Source organism: Mus caroli, unplaced genomic scaffold (assembly GCF_978045245.1).
Source record: "Mus caroli unplaced genomic scaffold, Mus_caroli_1 scaffold_17, whole genome shotgun sequence".
Classification (NCBI taxonomy): Eukaryota; Metazoa; Chordata; class Mammalia; order Rodentia; family Muridae; genus Mus; species Mus caroli.
In genome coordinates, this window is record NW_028227272.1 from 26436464 (window position 1) to 26454347 (window position 17884).

Sequence of the window (17884 nt, forward strand, 5' to 3'; positions counted from 1 at the left end):
GGTGTGGAATGGGAGAGCCAAATCCAGAACAGACGGCAAGATCCTACTTGTCAGTTTGTGTTCAGGCCTTACTAGAGTTTGCAAGTTTAGAATTTAGATGTCAATGCCTTTAACAAAGGCAAGTACCCTCCTGCAGACCACAGCTTTCACCATTCCCAAGTGTGCAGTTTCCTCCGCAGGGAAGGACTTGTTACATCTACTATTCCCAAACCGGGGATTTACAGCTTGTAAATGCACACACATCGCATTGGGTGACAAGCAGAAAGCAGGGCTGTAAGCAGCATCAGCACCAAGTCCAATTTTGCGTAACCCTTCCCTGACCCAAAGTATCTCTACTTCAGATTGTGACATCTATTCTCACGGTCCACTTCCCAAACTGACCTCAGTGACCTAGAACTGAATTCACCAGATCATAATATCCAGAGTTGAAATAGCCAAAACTTCAGGAGGTCTCACTAAGTTGGCTAATCAGGGACTGGTCCAATACTCCGCCTGCAAATGTGACACTTGGTGACTATCCACACACCACTCTCCCTCTGGGCCTCATTTGTCCCTAACCCAATCTCAGAGGATTGGTTCCATCAGTCCTTCTCAGCAGGGACAGAATTTTATTGAGATTTTAGGGGGCAAAAATCTTTGCAAGTGTGCAGGATTGTCTGCAATGACAAGTGCACAAAATATCATCACTCACCCCTCACACGCTTTGAATATTTCACTGGATACTTATGGACTTTGTAAGTCACCAGCACTTGTGCTGTTCAGATCACATCATTGTTCTGCAGTTAGTGTATAGGCTAGCACTCTATAGATAATATTGTTTCCTTAAACAATAATAAGATATGTTACTAGTATAGTTCCCCTAGCAATGCTTCTCATATAAACACCAAGTATTTTTGCAGCTCCTCAATTTTGCAGGGATACTGCAAGTATGCAAATTGAGAGGAAGTTGTACTATTTCCTTTTGAAGTTTTCCCAGGAGCTGTTAATGATGTCGCCGAGCTGCCATCTTTACAGTAAGACTGTGTGAGGCATTGAGGCCGGCTGCATTACATAGCACACATTGCATAGCAGGAAGCCACTGTAGCCTCATGGTGTCTACTCTCAGGTTTGAGCAACTGTTCAGTGTGTGTGTGTGTGTGTGTGTGTGTGTGTGTATGTGTGTGTGTGTTTGTGTGTGTATATGTGTGTGTTTGTGTGTGTGTATGTGTACATGTGAGTGTGAGTGTGTGTGTATGTGTGTACGTGTGTGTGTGTTTGTGTGTGTATATGTGTGTGTTTGTGTGTGTGTATGTGTACATGTGAGTGTGAGTGTGTGTGTATGTGTGTACGTGTGAGTGTGTTGTGTGTGTGTATGATTGTGTGTATGTGTATGTGGGTGTGTATGTGGGTGTGTATATGGGGTGCGTGTGTATGTATATGTATGTATATGTGTGAGAGTATGTGTGTGTGAGTGTGTATGTGTGTGTGTGATGGTGTGTGTATGTGTGTGTGAATGGGGTGTGTATGTGAGAGGGTACTATGGGGTGTGTATATGTATAAGTGTGTGAGAGTATCTGTGTGTGAGTATGTGGGGGGTATATATAGGAGGGTGTGTATGGGGGTGTGTGTATGTATGTATATATGAGTATGTATGTGTGAGGGTGTGTGTGTAAGGGGTATGTGTATATTTGTGTGACTATGTTTTTCTATGGGGTATGTGTGTATGTGGGTGTGGGTGTGTGCATATAGAGGACTGTCCTAGAGCTTTCCACCTAGGCTAGACTAGCCAGCCAGTCAGCCCAGGGATCTGCCCTCTGCCTCTCCATCAGTGTGATCACAAGCACAGGCTACCAAACCTCACATTTCTAATGATTTCTAAGACTGAACTCTGGTCCTTATATTTGCAAGGCAAGTTCTTTCCCAGCTGGGCCATCTCTCAAGCTCCCAACCTGTTCCCTTTGTTTCACTGGCATCAGCTAAAAATTTATTAACTTACTATTTTTATAATAAACTGTTTCCTTCTTCCTTTTAACTCCTGTAAAGGGGGAATTTTTGCAGATAATATGTGCAGATAACAGCACATATAAATTCTAAGATGCTAAGGGAAGAGGTGAAAATATAGTCACAACTAAAGACTGCTGCATCGGATGAATATGAAAATGAGTGTGTGGGACTCTAAAAAAAATTGAAATGAGGCTTGATGAACCCTACAAAAGCATAAATAGTAGTGACTGACAAAACAAAACAAAACAAAACAAAACAAAACAAAACAAAACAAAACAAAACCCTAGAAATGTCATTTAAGGCAAAATTACCAGGATTCCCCCAAAGGGCAGAAAAGCAACCATAACCACAACCGCAACAATGAAAGTGGAACTGTCACTGCTGCAACGCACAACTGCGAACCCTTACTTTCATTCACACACATCCAAACTTTGTCCAGTGTGACCCCTTAGAAGGTCCTCCTGTTTCTCTGTGAACATCACTTAGATTTCATAAGCTCAATTGACGTTTGTTGTTTCATTAGCTATTAGCTTCTTATTAAGAAGCTTTTGTTTCTAAGCAAACGTGAAATTTTATTATTTCTAACCAATGTGTGTGGCAAGGCCAGGGCCCCAACTTCAAGCTCTAAAACATTGGTTATTTCCACATAACTGGTTTCACTAAACCCTAAGGTCACCTTACGTTTTGCATGCTGTACAGCTTAATCTCATATATTCTGACAGTGTTTTGACATAAGCTTTGTGATTTGGGCCAGGCAGCATAACTCCCTATTCGCCATATTCAGAGGTGTCTATGCACACAACCTGAGCATGGTATGGAGCTGGGCCCACCCAGAACCTTTGACTCCCATCCCAGTCAGATATGTCTGTCCTCTCCAAACCATCTTCTGCAGAAAAGCCCTCTCTTTTTACCTCATCAAGGCAGTTGTGGGGCAGTCCATTTCCAGCTTCTTGTAGGCCAGAGCTATGACTCGGAAACCCTGTGTTGTGTAAATCTGAAGTTCACTAATAAAACTAGTTGGTACTGTTAAAAAAAACAAAAAAAAACAAAAACATAGGATTACTACGCAATGTTTACTTAGCTAGCATGGGAAGAGAGGTTCTTCACAGTAATACAGTTCTGACTCGAGAAAACACTCTGTTGCAGAGTTACATAAAGCCAGGTGGTGGTGGTTCACGCCTTTAACCCTAGCACTTGGGAGGCAACAGTAAGCAGATCTCTGTGAGTTCCAGGCCAGCCTAGTCTACAGAGCGAGTTCAAGGACAGCCAGGGCTACACAAAGAAATGCTGTCTTGGAAAAAAAAAAAGTTCAGGCTAACACCTTACGATCTAGTAAATCTGAAATGAGACAGAAACACTTGAAAATTTAAGGATCGGGAATGTATAGAACTCTTTATCCTCTAGATGTTTACTAAGGGTATAATACGATCAAGCTCTGCTCTACAGACATCAGTTTACTTGGGTGAAAAACAGATCACTAACACTAAAACTAAAATCAAGATTGGCCCTGCAGAGTAGTTAGGGGGCTCCTGCACTTAACTGGGAGGAGGTGGGAAGGTGGGGGAAGGACTGTGCTTTCAGGCCACAGAGGAACCAGATGTGCTCAGACATGGGGAAGGGGAGTCTAAGACAGCTCAGGGAAGCCCAAGATGTGAGGGACAACGCAGTAGGGAATATTTATTTAATAGGGGGCCCAGATCATGAAGAATTTATCTGTGATCTCAAAGGAATTTGAACTCTGGTGGGGACTGTTGAAAGCAATCAGATGAAAAAATACAGGGAATAACAGAACAGTCATAAGGAAGGAATTGGGGATGGAGGACTGGAGGATTCAAGTGTGGGGTGGTGATTCTCCAAGATGGAAAACTGGGAAATACAGAAAGGGAAAATTTTAAACTTGATTTTAGTACTGATCTTGGAATACCCATGAATCGATCGATGTCCATCTGGCAACTGGATCTAGAGTGTTCTGGAGACAACTTTGGCTGGTAACAAAAACGTGTGTATAGCACATTTGTACCCCAAAAACATTTGCTAACCAACCTGTGTCAGGTTGGCAAAAGCTGGCCACTCTCTCCGGTGCACCTTTCATGAACGCCAGTCGGCCACCTCCCATCTCCTGGACGATGACCGTCATCCTCTGTAGTGCTGATGAGAACGGGAACTGATGGACGATTGCGAGTCCTTCCGATGGGACCTGGTTGATGGACCAGAAACGGAGAGGCACATACTGACAGAGCGATACTGGGAATTAACTGCCTGCCTCCCACCCCCAGTCCCTGTTTTACCAGATGCAGAAGAAATATAACACATTTTTACATCATCAATTCAAGACACAACCATGTGCTTTCCAATTCTGTGGTCAGAGCAGTTTCCCCCCACCCCCCACCCCGGTTTGGATGCTATGGGAAGATCAGCATGTGCGTCTTACCTGGCCCACCATGTCTGTAGGCTTCACTACCATGGTGTATGCCAGCATTTCCTTGATATGGAAGTCATCCCCAGAAGCAGTCATTTCCTGTTCCACAAAAGAGAGCGTTCACTGTATGGGGTTTGTTTATTCACACACTGATACTAAGTTTGCAACTCCCTCTTGAGAAGACCCCCTCAACCACCTCAGTATATTGACAGGCCTCCTTCTGGGCTGCTAGAGTCGGGCTGCTTCTACTCCAGGAAGCAAAAGGCAGGCAGCACTGAGAGGGGTAGAGCTTGAAGGACACGCACTCCTGAATTATTCATGCAATTTATCTGACTTTCGCTGTTGGAATTGCTGCATAAAGGTTCGGTCTCTGTTTCTGAAGAGCTTAACGTGCAAATGTTGAGTATGAATCTCCAGGCTTGTTTTGTGTGGAGCAGGCAACTCGCAGCCTTTCTTTCCCCAGAGTCACTGTTGATCCTGCTGTCCCCTATCTGTCTAAAGTGGACTGAGCAGGATATATTTTTGCAATATGCATGATTTCTGTCTAGGAACCACTGTTAATAATGACTCTAAATTATAGGCAAGGAAACCTTCTACCTAAAGATATTAAAGTTCTTTGTAATCATCTAATTGGGTGGCTGACAAAAAAAAAAAAAAGAAAGAAAGAAAAAGAAAAAGAAAGCAAAACCAATCTCAGGAAGTAAAGTGTAACCTCTACTTAGAGGCACAGAAGCAATATTCCAGAGTGGATGAGAGACTACAAAACAACCACATGGGTCAGAGGAGGGTGGGCCCCCAGAGACATCTCTTCAGAGGTGGTTACACAGTTCCCAGGGCCTGAGCTCCCATCCATGGGGAGAGACGTTAGCTGCAGTAAAGAAGCTCAAATCATGTTTCCTCTGCCTCCCTGCTCTGCCCACAGCCACGGTGATTCCAGGGAGAGAGTTCTTAAAGGCTGTCTCTGAATACAGTTCCTTCTGAGAACAGATTAGCACTCTTTTGTCCTTTTATATGGCTGCCACCTGTACTGGCTCGATCCCCTCATGCCACAGCCATGAGAGCCAAGGTCCCAACACACAGAAGAAAGACCTCGTGAGGTTGAGAATCAGGGCAGAGCTGAAACCAGAACAGAAAAAGCCAGGTTCCTGTACTGCAGGAGCATCTGCTCTTGGAACTAGGTTAGAATCTCAGGGAACATTCTGGAATGAGTTCTGCTCTCAGTCTTGGAAATCAGAGGAATAGTCAATAGAGTAGAATAAAACTCTTGATTGCAGCGGCTCTCGCACTTGTCCTAAGGACTGTGGAAAACTGTGTTTCCTAATCCCCATATACTAGAACATATATGCTTTGCCTTTCTTCTTTATAAGTAACAATTGTGTATATTTATGGGATATCCTGTGATGTGTTCTTTGATCTATGCATATATTATTTTAAAAAGTGCAATCATGATAATTCACAGACCACCACCTCATCAAATTAGCTCTAGAGAATTCCAAAACCAGCTCACAGAAGGGTAGATTAGAAAATAATTATAGAGTCATAATTGTATTGATAACTACTAGACTTAGAATAGGTGCCAAATGCTTTGGCTCTGACAAGTATACTAAGAATTCTTATGGCACAGTCTCATTTAATCCCCTAGCAAACCTACAATATACACGCAGTTCCGATCAGGAAGCCAGGCTTAGACTAGTTTGCCCTTTATACCATATTGGAAACCCCACGTTTGTTGAGTATTAAAAGGCTGTGATACCACTTGTGTTGTGCTGGCATTAAAGAAACTCTTTGCATTCGTTGAAGGTCAGAGACTTACCCATTTGGTGGCTTCAAACATCTTCAGGTCCAGAGGGTCTCCCTGGATAGTGCCATCAAGAAGAATCAGAGAGTGGCAGCTGGCCATGGCTGCACACAGTGGACCCTGAGGCAAAGCTTTGCCTGAGGCAAAGCTGTGGACTGCCTGGAATCTGAGAGAGAGAGAAGAGAAAAGGATTCAGCTCTGTCTCCTCATGCCAAAAACGGAGCTTCTTGGGGCCTTTGCTTTAATATGCATTGCTACACTTCTCCTGGTCTCCACAGGACAACAGTATGTTAGCCAGCCTTCCCCTTAGTTCAGGAATACTAGAACAAGCAGCTCTGCGGAGGCTATTCTCTGCTCCCTTTCCTATTTTGCCTTAATTCTTCCCAGACGTATTTAATCCACACAGGTGGAAATGACTAGAAGGACCACCCTTTGCTCTGAGGTCTGCTCATACCCCAGTGACTTGTGTGTTCGATGCACACTGTGTCTCTGCATCTGTCTCCCAACATATAAAAATAAGGTGATTGGCCCACAGTAGACGTTCAGTGAACAATATGTAAATGAATTAATGGGTTCATTCTTAGAAACTTCACAGGTTATTCTTGGAAGGACCCTGTGCATCCCCTTCCCAACCCTGGCATCTTGGGTCCATATTGCCACCATTTTCTTCATGCTTTTCCACAGGAAGTGACTTTATCTAAAATAAATGGAAATAGAACCCCAATGTTGTACACGAGTTTTATTTACTAATTGAAAGTAAGTCTTGGAGTTCATCCTTGGCCCCACTAGAGGAAGCCAGCCCCTCCTCAGCCTTGTCAGGTAGCACCTGTCACATCATAGAATATTTGAATGACAGTAGTTTCTTCCTATGAAGAGGCAAGAGCTGCAGCTTAGAGCCAATCAGAATCTACTTACCCTCCCTCCTCTTGTGTTAGCATCTTTCAGATTTTGAACTAGCTCAGTAGCCCAGGGCAGGCCTCTAGGCTACGACCCTCCTGCATCCTCAATAGCTAAAGTTACAAGACCCCACTATGCACAGCCTAAAATATCCTTTATGGATATGTATGTCATCTGCATAATTTAAGAACTACAATCACAAATCAGACTTGTTGCATTTGAAAAGAAAAAAACATCCCCTGTACTGGGGCATATAAAGTTTGCAATACCGAGAGGCCTCTCTTCCCAATGATGGCCAACTAGGCCATCTTCAGTTACATATACAGCTAGAGACACAAGCTCTGAGGGTACTGGTTAGTTCATATTGTTGTTCCACCTATAGGATTGCAGACCCCTTTCAGCTCCTTGGGTGCTTTCTCTAGCTTCTCCATTGGGGGCTTGAACGCCAGGGCCAAGAAGTGGGAGTGGGTGGGTGGGGGGAGGGTATAGGGAACTTTCAGAATAGCATTTGAAATGTAAATAAAGAAAATATCTAATAAAAAGAAAGAAAAATGTAACCCTAACAGAGAACACAATAATGCCTCGAACCTCCCCCCGCCCAAAAAAAAAAAAAAAAAAAAAAAAGAAAGAAAGGAAAGGAAAGGAAAGGAAAGGAAAGGAAAGGAAAGGAAAGGAAAGGAAAGGAAAGGAAAGGAAAGGAAAGGAAAGGAAAGGAAAGGAAAGGAAAGAAAAAAACAGGCAACCAAGTAGGGTGGGCAGAGAAGGACTTGTAGGTCAGGAAAGAGTCAAGGAAGGAGGTGAGTACGGTCAATATGAGACTCTCAAAGAATGAATTCAAATATTTAATCACCAAACGAATCACAATCAGCCTTGTATGCAACAAATACTTTGTGGCTCAAGTGTCAAGGAAATGCCTTCATTTTCAAACAGTACTGTGCGAAGTGTACACTTCCAGTTCTGACCACAGTACAGGAGGTGACACTGGGGAAAATTAGTAGACTTGGAAGCAAACTCAGATGTGGCCACAAGAGGGCCAGGTTTGCAAATCTCTAAGGCAGCACGTTGAAAGCTGCCAACACCACAGGCCACTGCTACCCTTCACCTACACACACACACACACACACACACACACACAACCACCCTACTCCTAACCTGGACGCACAATACAAAGGACTCTTTTCCTGATGAACAGACTCCAGAAGGAAGAAAATAAGGTTCCCAGAATCAGAGTACTAAGAAAAAAGAGTACACCAGCTACAGTTTCATAAGCATCCCTCTTCCTGAAAAGCAAGATACAGAGTCAGCAATACACCCTTTCCTACTATGTCACCTTCATGAAGGACAGTGGCCTTGTCCTGTCTAGATCTACAACTGACTGACTATAGCAATGTCGAGTCTCTGGAAAATAGGCTTAAAGCAAAGTTCATTTCAGGGAGTATGTGTAAACCTGTCCTCATCTCCTCAGTTTGTGGGTGAGGCTTGGGTGAGCTGCAGGCTCATATGCATGTTCAGAGAGACCTGGGAAATTCTAAGAGGAGAAATAAACTGATCAGGCTTCAGCAAGCATTGCTTAAGAAAGCCAAAGTCCAACGTGTCTCCATTAGTAGCTTAGAGAGTGAATATGAGGCTCTGGGAAGAGAAAAGTCACAGCTATCCATCACAGTGTGGTTAGTTCCGAGTACTCACCCATTCTGGTCACAGGGTACAACTCCCCAAGGATCCAAGCCTCCCCTCGTTAAGGTGCCTGTCTGAACAGAAGTAAGCTTTCGGATTACGTGGAAGATCTGCTCAGGCAGTAGTGAAGGCAAGTACAGTACACTTAACAGAGAAATACACACAAGAAAGGTCTTCCTACCAACAGTGTTCCTTTAAGGAAGACCACAATAAAGTGGACATACAGGTTCTAAGAGAGATATTACAACGAATTCAAACGTGACATAAATTCCTAGGACTTGAATTGGTCACAAACCTCTGTGATGTCTGTGGTAAAAGGAGCAGACTATCTCCTGTCACGCTAGGGGACTGTGTTGCATATCCGATGACAGATGGAAAGAAGAAAGAGGCCTTGATATGACAGTTAACAAAATGGGTGGATCCTTGTTTTCATAGTAGGAGATTAAAAAATAAATGTCATCCAAACTGAATCATAGAGTCGAAATTTTACCAACAAAGCACTACGTAGAAGACTAAAGAAATAACCTACCATCTGATTTTTTTAGTTTCTTTCTTTCTTTCTTCTCTCTCTCTCTCTCTCTCTCTCTCTCTCTCTCTCTCTCACTTTCTCTCTCTCTTTCTCTCTCTCTCTTTCTCTCTCTCTCTTTCTCTCTCTCTCTTTCTCTCTCTCTCCTCTCTCTCTCTTTCTCTCTCTCTTTCTCTCTCTCTCTCTTTCTCTCTCTCTCTTTCTCTCTCTCTCCTCTCTCTCTTTCTCTCTCTCTTTCTCTCTCTCTCTCTCTCTCTCTCTCTCTCTCTCTCTCTCTCTCTCTCTCTCTCGGCTTAAAAAAATATGTGATCATTTTCTCAGTGCAGTATTAAAAAAAAAAAAAAAGGAACTCAGGCTAAGTTGAAATACCATCTTGTGTGAGTGGGAAAAAAATCCCATAATCCCTTCAACATTGAAACTCTTATCTACAACATGATCATAATCACACAGAGCTGTCTGGAATAATAAATAAAGTAATAGGAAGCAATTTGTTTAATGTGGAGCACACAGTAAGTGCTAACAATGACAAGGAAACAGACTCAAGGCCACTGCTCATTGTTTTGTTCGGGCCTATGTTGCAATTATCTCTTCTGTTCCTGGTTCTGTTTTCGAACTCACAGTATGACATTGTAAGCAAACTGTTTCCCTAGTGATGTTGCTCTGGTCATGGTGCACTTCTGACTCTCCTTATTTATAAAGTGTAGTTTCCATGCCCTCAGTGCTCCCAGTTTTTCATGAACTGTTTACCGGCTACAGATTTTTCACAGAGGAGGATGAAGATGGTTCTTAAAATGGATGACAGTGACAGTCACAGAACAGTGAGCATGTACTTAAGTGTTAGCACATTGGACACTTCAAATATTTGACATGGCAAATTTTATTTTATATTTACTTCACTCCCCCTCTAAGAAAAAATTTAATTAAAAGAAACTGAGGGCAACAGAGGCTCCAGATATTCCCTGTTGCTTGAAGAAACATAATAACATGTCGATTAGACATTCAAGGTTTACACACACTCTCTTCTAATGTTGGCATCCTGCCATATATTAGAACCATACTGTCTTGTGCTATTCTGGGTTCATCATGGCCTTTGCTCTCCTTCTTATGCTGCTGCTGTTTCTATGCAGTCCTCTAACAGGACTTTTAATTCACTTCTGTCCCGTACTCAATGTATGTGACATAAACAAACACACAGAAAAGAACTCAGGTGAGAGGCTGGTTGGCAGGGGTGGCAAACATCCAGTAGTTAATCTGAAGCATGCCCTGACCTGAGAACATAGAGTTGAGGGTATGCTCTGTGGCTGTATTGTCAGCAAGAGTCTTATATTAACACATAGTTTAATAAACATTTTTATTTTTCCTAATTCCATAATTCAATTAATACTTATTAAGCATTGACTCAGTTGCCAGGCAATGGTCTAAGTGTTGGGGATACAGTTGAAAACATTATAAACCACTTAAAGTTCATGAGTGTATGCATGTATTTTGTATGTGTGTATGTATGTGTGTGTTTCTGTATGAAGGTTTTGACTGCATGAAACAGAGTATATTTTGATCCATTGTCTTTCATAAACTCTCACAGCTGAAAGGACCCTAAAAGATTCACTGATTCAATTTCTACTCCCTCTTTTCAAAATCCCAGGGTCAGAAAATTCATTTTACAGATCACATACGCACACACAAGAGATAAAATAAGGTCAGATGCCTGTAACCTGCCTATTACTTCTGCCTCACTAAAGAGAAGAGTATCTATCCATTCCCATGACAGTGATGAATGGCCTGGGACTGAGGATGAAAGACACATACCTTGTCGAAGCAGACAAGGTTTAACTGTCCACAAACATTGATCCTCTGGGGGCTTATGCAGAATATGCCCTTCTTTTTCAGCCTCCTCTGGGCATAGATGATGCCTGTGGTCAGGGCTGCAGGGAGAGCGGGAGGCACTGCAATGGTAATAACATCCAGGGCTTTCCTTACCACCTCCTCCGGAGGTTCCTGGAAAAGAAAGAGTGTTCAGTCATTAGAATTAAATCAGCAGTGAACAGCTCTGTGTGTGCTACCTCGTTTCATTTGGAGATCTTCATATGATAGCTACAAAATGCTACTCTTACGAAACATTTCACTTTTCAAACTAAATATGGAAGTAGCCTAAAGCATGGGGAAGTGTGCAAGAATAGGATCATGCTAGCATTTCAGTAAACAAACTGTTCCCCCACTGTCCCACAAGATCTCATTACTATCCCAGAAACGAGCAACCAACTGCTCATAGGTGCATCTGGGTGCCTGGAAGTAGGCTTTGGCATTTTGGCTTGTTCAAAGTTTGTTTGCAAACCACATCCTTGAATAAGACCAAAATATAGAAATAAGGTCAGCATACAGCAATAAAATATGTACAGTAAAATGTGCATGTGTGTGTGTATGCGTGTGTGTGTGTGTGTGTGTGTATGTATGTGTGTGTGTGTGTGTGTGTGTGTGTGTGTGTGTGTAAGAATACAAAGGCAGCTTACCCCACTGAGCACATAGACACACAGAGTATAGACCATGCCAATGGTGGCTGTTCCTACAAGGCAAAGGAGAAACCTGATGGCATCCCTGTAGAGCTTGAAGTTCATGGGCTTGGGGTACAGGATGGATCTCACGAGGTCCCCCTTTGCAGTGTTGAATCCTGAAATGACAAACAGATGTCCCACACTTTCAGGATAACAAACATTACTGCTGGTAATCTAAACATCTACATTGCCTTGGTTTTTGCTAGAGCAGTGTTTCTCAGCCTGTGGGTCACAATCTCTTTTGGCAAACCTCTGTCTCCAGAAGTATTGACATTAATTCTTAACAGTAGCAAAATTACAGTTATAAATTAGCAATGAAAATAACTTTATGGTTGGGAGGTCACCACAACGTGAGGAACTGTATTAAAGGGCCGTAGCATTAGAAAGGTTGAGAAACACCACTCTAAAGAGTCTAAACCTAAAGCTGAAACCTAAACACGATGTTAGATAACTAGAACAGTACATCAGGCTAGACAGGAATAGCATCACCTTCTTCAGAGCCTAGTACTCTCCCTGGCTTTCTTCCCCTCTACTTCCAGGTTCAGTGCATACCAGAGATGGGAGCCATACTCCGGGCAGAGCACAAGTTAGTTTTAAAGACGTGGCTGGTGAATGTGCTCACACACACATAGGATCCTTTGCTGGAGTGAAATGAAGTGGCCCGGTAAAAACTGATGCACTCATTTTTCTAATAGCTTTTACTACTACGTTTTTAGTTTCATCCTTCCTATGGGGAATGAACTTGGGATTCTGCTCAGAAATGCTGAGTTTCTGGTCCAGCTTTCTCAGGTATTCACTTATCATTCTGCAACTGCCCACTTGGCTTACGTAGTCTCAGACTCTTTATGTACACAATGGGGGTGGGGGAGGCGATAAGCATCTTAACTGCTGGCTCAGTCTTCAGAAAGAGTTTATAAACTGCAAAGTACATAAACAGTGGTTATTGTAATATGTGCCGCTATATTTACTGAGATGCACAGGCCACCGTCAATCAGCAAGTCAACATTTAAAATACACAGACTTACATGTATTCGTGGTGCTATCCAACGGTAGATCCTGGCCCAATACATTTAAGGTAATAGGCACACTAAGTGGGCAGGCATCATTACAAATGACCTACCCAGAAGATGCTCACCTGTCTGCAGGACCACGGCTCTCACAGCCCCAGAGCCAGCTGCCTTGGCCTGGATGACCTCCGTACCACAGAAGAGAACATGCCGCCTGGGATCTGCTTCAGACTGCGTCTTCCAGGGCACAGAACTAGCTGTCTGCGATAGTGGAGTTTTAGTGACAGGAATGCTTTCTCCTGTAGGAAAAAGAATCAATCTTACTTTGTGGGGTGGAGTGCCTTTCCTGTGCAAATCACTCCTACACTCTCATGTGTCACAGAACTTCAGCAGGAACCTACTATGAGTGCAAAGCAGCCTAGGTATTGGGAACACAAGAGAAGCAAGGGTGCTGGTTGTGGAGAGCTCTGTACTTCAGAAGGGGAGAGCAACATGTAACCAAATATGTAAAATGTCATATTATAAATACTATATTATTTTAGGTTAAACATAGGCATTCAAGTAGGTTGGAGAAAGACATTTATAAAGGAGCAAGCTGTGTAGTTGTAGAGTGTGGGATGTAGGGAGAGTGAAGCCATAAGGCCTAGGCAGATGCTCCATCATAGAAAACCCAAGAATGATGCAGTTAAATGTTTAATTTTTCTGTAGGCCCTGGTATCGGGTGTCAGGGAGATGGTTAGCTGCTTCAGATTCTAGAATAATTACAGTTACTTGTAAGACAAAATTCTCTGCCCAGGATACAAGAAATGAGTTAAAGTCTTGTGAAGGTAGTAGGTGGATGGCTAGCTGGGAAGTGACCACAAAAGTCATAGCTGAAGGTGATGAGACCGGAAATACAGCAGATCAAGTGAAAGTAGAGAGGGCATTCAAGGAATAGGAAGGTTAAGATGATACAAAAATAGAGGGAATTTTGATTCAGCCAATCACAGAGTAGAGGAGAGAACCAAAACAGCTTCGTGGTCCCTGGCTTGGAGCCTGAGCAGAGGGCAGGCCACAGTAATGAAAGAAAGTAAGGATTCTAAGAAGATCGATCAGAAGTTGCCTTCGGGTCGCTGTGGACTGGAGCTCACTGTGGAAGAACCATGTTGAAAGGCCTGTGCACGGTGGATAACTGTTTGGATCTGGTGATCATATGAGGCCTTCACTTAGGACATTTGGTCAGAGATCACCAGCTTTTATGCGGTAATTAAAGCTGGGGTGGGGAGAGAGAGAGAGAGAGAGAGAGAGAGAGAGAGAGAGAGAGAGAGAGAAGAAGAAGAAGAAGAAGAAGAAGAAGAAGAAGAAGAAGAAGAAGAAGAAGAAGAAGAAGAAGGAGGAGGAGGAGGAGGAGGAGGGGGAGGGAGAGGGGGAGGAGGAGGAGGGGGGGGGGGACGGAGGGAGAGGGGGAGGAGGAGGGGGAGGGGGAGGAGGGGGAGGGGGGAGGGAGAGGGGGAGGAGGAGGGGGAGGGAGAGGGGGAGGAAGAGGGGGAGGAGGAGGAGGGGGAGGAGGGGAGGGAGAGGAGGAAGAGACAGATTACTTAAGAATCAGGCAAAGGGTAAAAGGAAAGGCCAAGAACATAGCCCTGAATGGTGCCAGCAGTTAGGGAGTCAGAGGAAGAGACGGTGAGGAATGAATTCAGTGGGTATGGTCAGTGCTCGAAGCACCTGGAGAGAGCAGGGTGTTAGAAAGTCAAGACAAGGAGAGTTTGGGGAAAGGATAGTCAAATAGGCAAAACTCAGAAGAGTCACTAAGATGAAACTCCGTGTGCACGCGCTTGTGAGTGTAGCAGCTGTGCCAGTGTGGTGGGAGGCACACATTACAGTGAGGTGAGTACTAACTCAAGGCAAGTCTCAAGCTATGGTAGCAACCAGGGACAGTTCTGAGGAAGATGGTCTCAGAGCTTCCTACATGGAATGAACTTGGGATTCTGCTCAGAAATGCTGAGTTTCTGGCCCAGCTATCTCAGGTATTAGCTTATCATTCTGCAACTGTCCACTTGGCTTACGTAGTCTCAGACTCTTTGTGCACGCAATGGGGGGCGATAAGCATCTTTACTGCTGGCTCAGTCTTCAGAAAGAGTTTATAAACTGCAAAGCACATAAACAGTGGTTATTGCAATATGTGCCGCTATATTTACTGAGAGGCATAGGCTACCGTCAATCAGTACCAAGGCTACAATCATTATGAATATTGATCTGGGCATTAGTAAATTCTCAGAGTTGATGGACTTTTATAAATCTGTGGAGTTTTAAGGAAAATAAACCTGATCTGACAGGGCTGCCACCCACTTCATCTGTAAGCTTACATAGGAGGGAAATGAATATTCTTGTCTCTGTTCCTGCTGCCGGCCTGCTTGGGAGAAATGGGTTTGCTATGGACTTTAGTAGGAACACAATACATTACTCAATTTCATCTCTAGAAAGGGCATCCCCATCTTACTGAAATCTCATTAGTATGCTTCGTAACTTTGACTGAGTCACTTCTCCTCTCTGTATCTTAGTCACAAAGACTGTGATCCAGGAAGGCCTCTAAGGTCCACCCCTCCGATCAGTGTGCTAGTTAAAAGTAAAGTCAGTTCAAAACACCCAGTGTAGATTTTGGAACTGGCGGATTTGTCCAAGGTTGCACCGTGGACTTTTTAACATTTTCAGCCTAGGATGTCATTGACGGTTTTCAGACCTTCTAAGTTTATAAGGGGCATTTTATGTAAGTATGTTAAGATATGATTTTGGAAGATCTAGTGATCCCCACAATCTTTTAATTAATTTCAAGTAGAAAATGGGACACAGGTTCAGTGGGGTTCTAAATGCGCTGACGAGCACGTAGGGAAGAGTTTTGATTTGAACTCTCAGATTCAGCCACAGCAGGACTAAAGCAAGGCTCGCAGAAGCAGGAAGGTCACACAGCAGCCCTGTCCCTTGTCCTGGACAAAATTGTCATTTGGGTCTAGGAAGAGCCCACCAGGATCGTGATAACATGCATCCTGAGCCAGCCCGGCAGAGGCTGCAACCGTGGTACACCAGCCCTACCTGTCAGCATGCCTTCATCTACCACACAGCTGCCGTCAATCAGAATGGCGTCACACGGCATTTGCACTCTGCTCCCTGTCAGAATTAATAAATCTCCAGGCACCAGGAGGCGGGATTCCAGGTTTTGGGCTCCAGCTGAAAGTGTGAGCGGACAGTCAGGTTACATTCCCACAAAAAAACAGGCCCACCGCTCCCTGTTAGAGATTCCTGGAGAAGCTGGTGAAGCATGTAGAGAGAGAGGCTGGGCCTCACCAGTAGTTCTAACTCTGAAGACAAGAAGAAGGAAGGAGACAAACTGCACGTAATAAGGTCCTTAGAGTGGCAATGATGGACAAGCCAAGAAAAAATAATGACAAAGTCAGAAAAACATATCTGATGCTTACAGACAAAAGACTGGTATTTTCACATAGAAAGACATCAAGGAAGAGATGTACAGCAACAGCCAGATACTAACACACACATACACACACATACACACACACACACACACACACACACACACACACAGGAGTGGCATGTTAAATATTTGAAAAACTGCTTGCTTTTACTCATTTCTTCCCTCCCTCTTTCCTTCCTTCCTTCCTTCTTGGTTCCCTGTCTGGATGGCCTAACTTCTTTCTTTCCTTATTCAGTCTCAAAGAGGTCATGGGACTGAGTATGTGGACAGCTGTGAGGGATAGGTTTATCAGCTTAACACAAACGGGAATCATCTGGAAAGAAGGCTTCAATAAGGGACTGTCTATTAAGTCAGCCTATGGGAATCTCAGATGAGTCGGTTGAAGTGAGAAGACCCATTGTGGTGGTTAGAATGACATAACCCCCCTCCCCATATTCTCAAGCATTTGAATGTGTTGTCCCCAGTTTGTGGCCTCATTTGAGAGGCTTGGGGAGTGTGGCCTTGTTGGAGGAAGTGTGTCATTGGGAGTGGTTTTGAGAGCTTAACAACTTGGAGCCATTCTGAGTTGACCCTCTCTGTTTTCCGTTTATAGTTAAAGAGATGAGTTCTCAGCTGTTCCTGCTACCACGTCTGCCTGTTGGTTGCCACGCTTCCCACCATGCTGGTGGTAGAGTCTTAACCCTTTGGAACTGTAAGCCAGGATAAACCCTTCTTTCTTCTCTAAGTGGCCTCAGTCATGGTATTGTATCACAGAAATACAAAAGTAACTAAGACACCCATTGTGAATGCGGGTGGCAGCATTTCATAGGCTGAAGGCTGGACTGGATGGGGAGGGGCGGAACTGAACATTTGCATGCATTAACTCAGTGCTCTCTGCTCTTAATTGAAGATGTAATGAGGGAAGCTGCTTTATGTTGCTGCCAGCTTGACTTCACCCCAGTGAGGACTGCGTATTAAGTTACCCTTCTGTTGCTGTGATAAAACACCATGACCAAGGCAACTTAAGGAAGGAAGAGTTTATTTTGGGCGTGTGGTTCCAGGGGGATGAAAGAGTCCATCATTCTCATGGCAGAGAAGCACGGCAGCAAGCAAGCATGGTCACTGAAACAGCAAGCTGAAAACTTGCTCATGTCTACAACCATAAGCAAAGAGCAGAGAGAGGGGGAGAGCCTCTCTTTTTAATGGTAAAAGGCTTTGAAATCTCAAAGATGCCCCCAAGTGAGACTGGGCATAGTGGAAGCATCAACAGTGATGGAAAATTGGTCACACCCAGGCTGAATTGATATAGTAAGCAGATCTATTAAAATTCTCACCAAAAAAAAAGCAATAATAAAGTTCAAGTACAGAAGAAGAAAGGGCCTGTGACTTGGAACTGGAGATATCATGAAGTGATAAACATAGAAACATACGTGTATGTAGGAATACATACATATTACTGTGATACTGGTCTATTGTTGACATATACTCTCTAGTACTTTCTTCTGAGAAAACCTAAATGCAGTGATGCCCTAGTAGGAACAAGCACACCATAAACCCAAGTATCGGATTTTCAATTTCACCCATAC

At 43.7% G+C, this 17884-nt stretch overlaps 1 protein-coding gene across 1 annotated transcript in view; it reads right to left on the bottom strand.

Moving 5' to 3' along the window:
• Atp13a4 (ATPase 13A4) overlaps positions 1 to 17884 on the bottom strand; it is a 136924-nt gene that overhangs the window by 34934 nt on the left and 84106 nt on the right. Inside the window, exons 10-18 of the mRNA XM_085832191.1 lie at positions 15923 to 16057; positions 12982 to 13152; positions 11805 to 11962; positions 11104 to 11292; positions 8784 to 8845; positions 6216 to 6366; positions 4415 to 4501; positions 4027 to 4180; positions 2895 to 3006 (exon numbers count right to left, since the gene is read on the bottom strand). Of these exons, the coding sequence (XP_085688317.1) occupies positions 2895 to 3006; positions 4027 to 4180; positions 4415 to 4501; positions 6216 to 6366; positions 8784 to 8845; positions 11104 to 11292; positions 11805 to 11962; positions 12982 to 13152; positions 15923 to 16057 (1219 nt within the window). The remainder of the gene's footprint in view (positions 1 to 2894; positions 3007 to 4026; positions 4181 to 4414; positions 4502 to 6215; positions 6367 to 8783; positions 8846 to 11103; positions 11293 to 11804; positions 11963 to 12981; positions 13153 to 15922; positions 16058 to 17884) is intronic.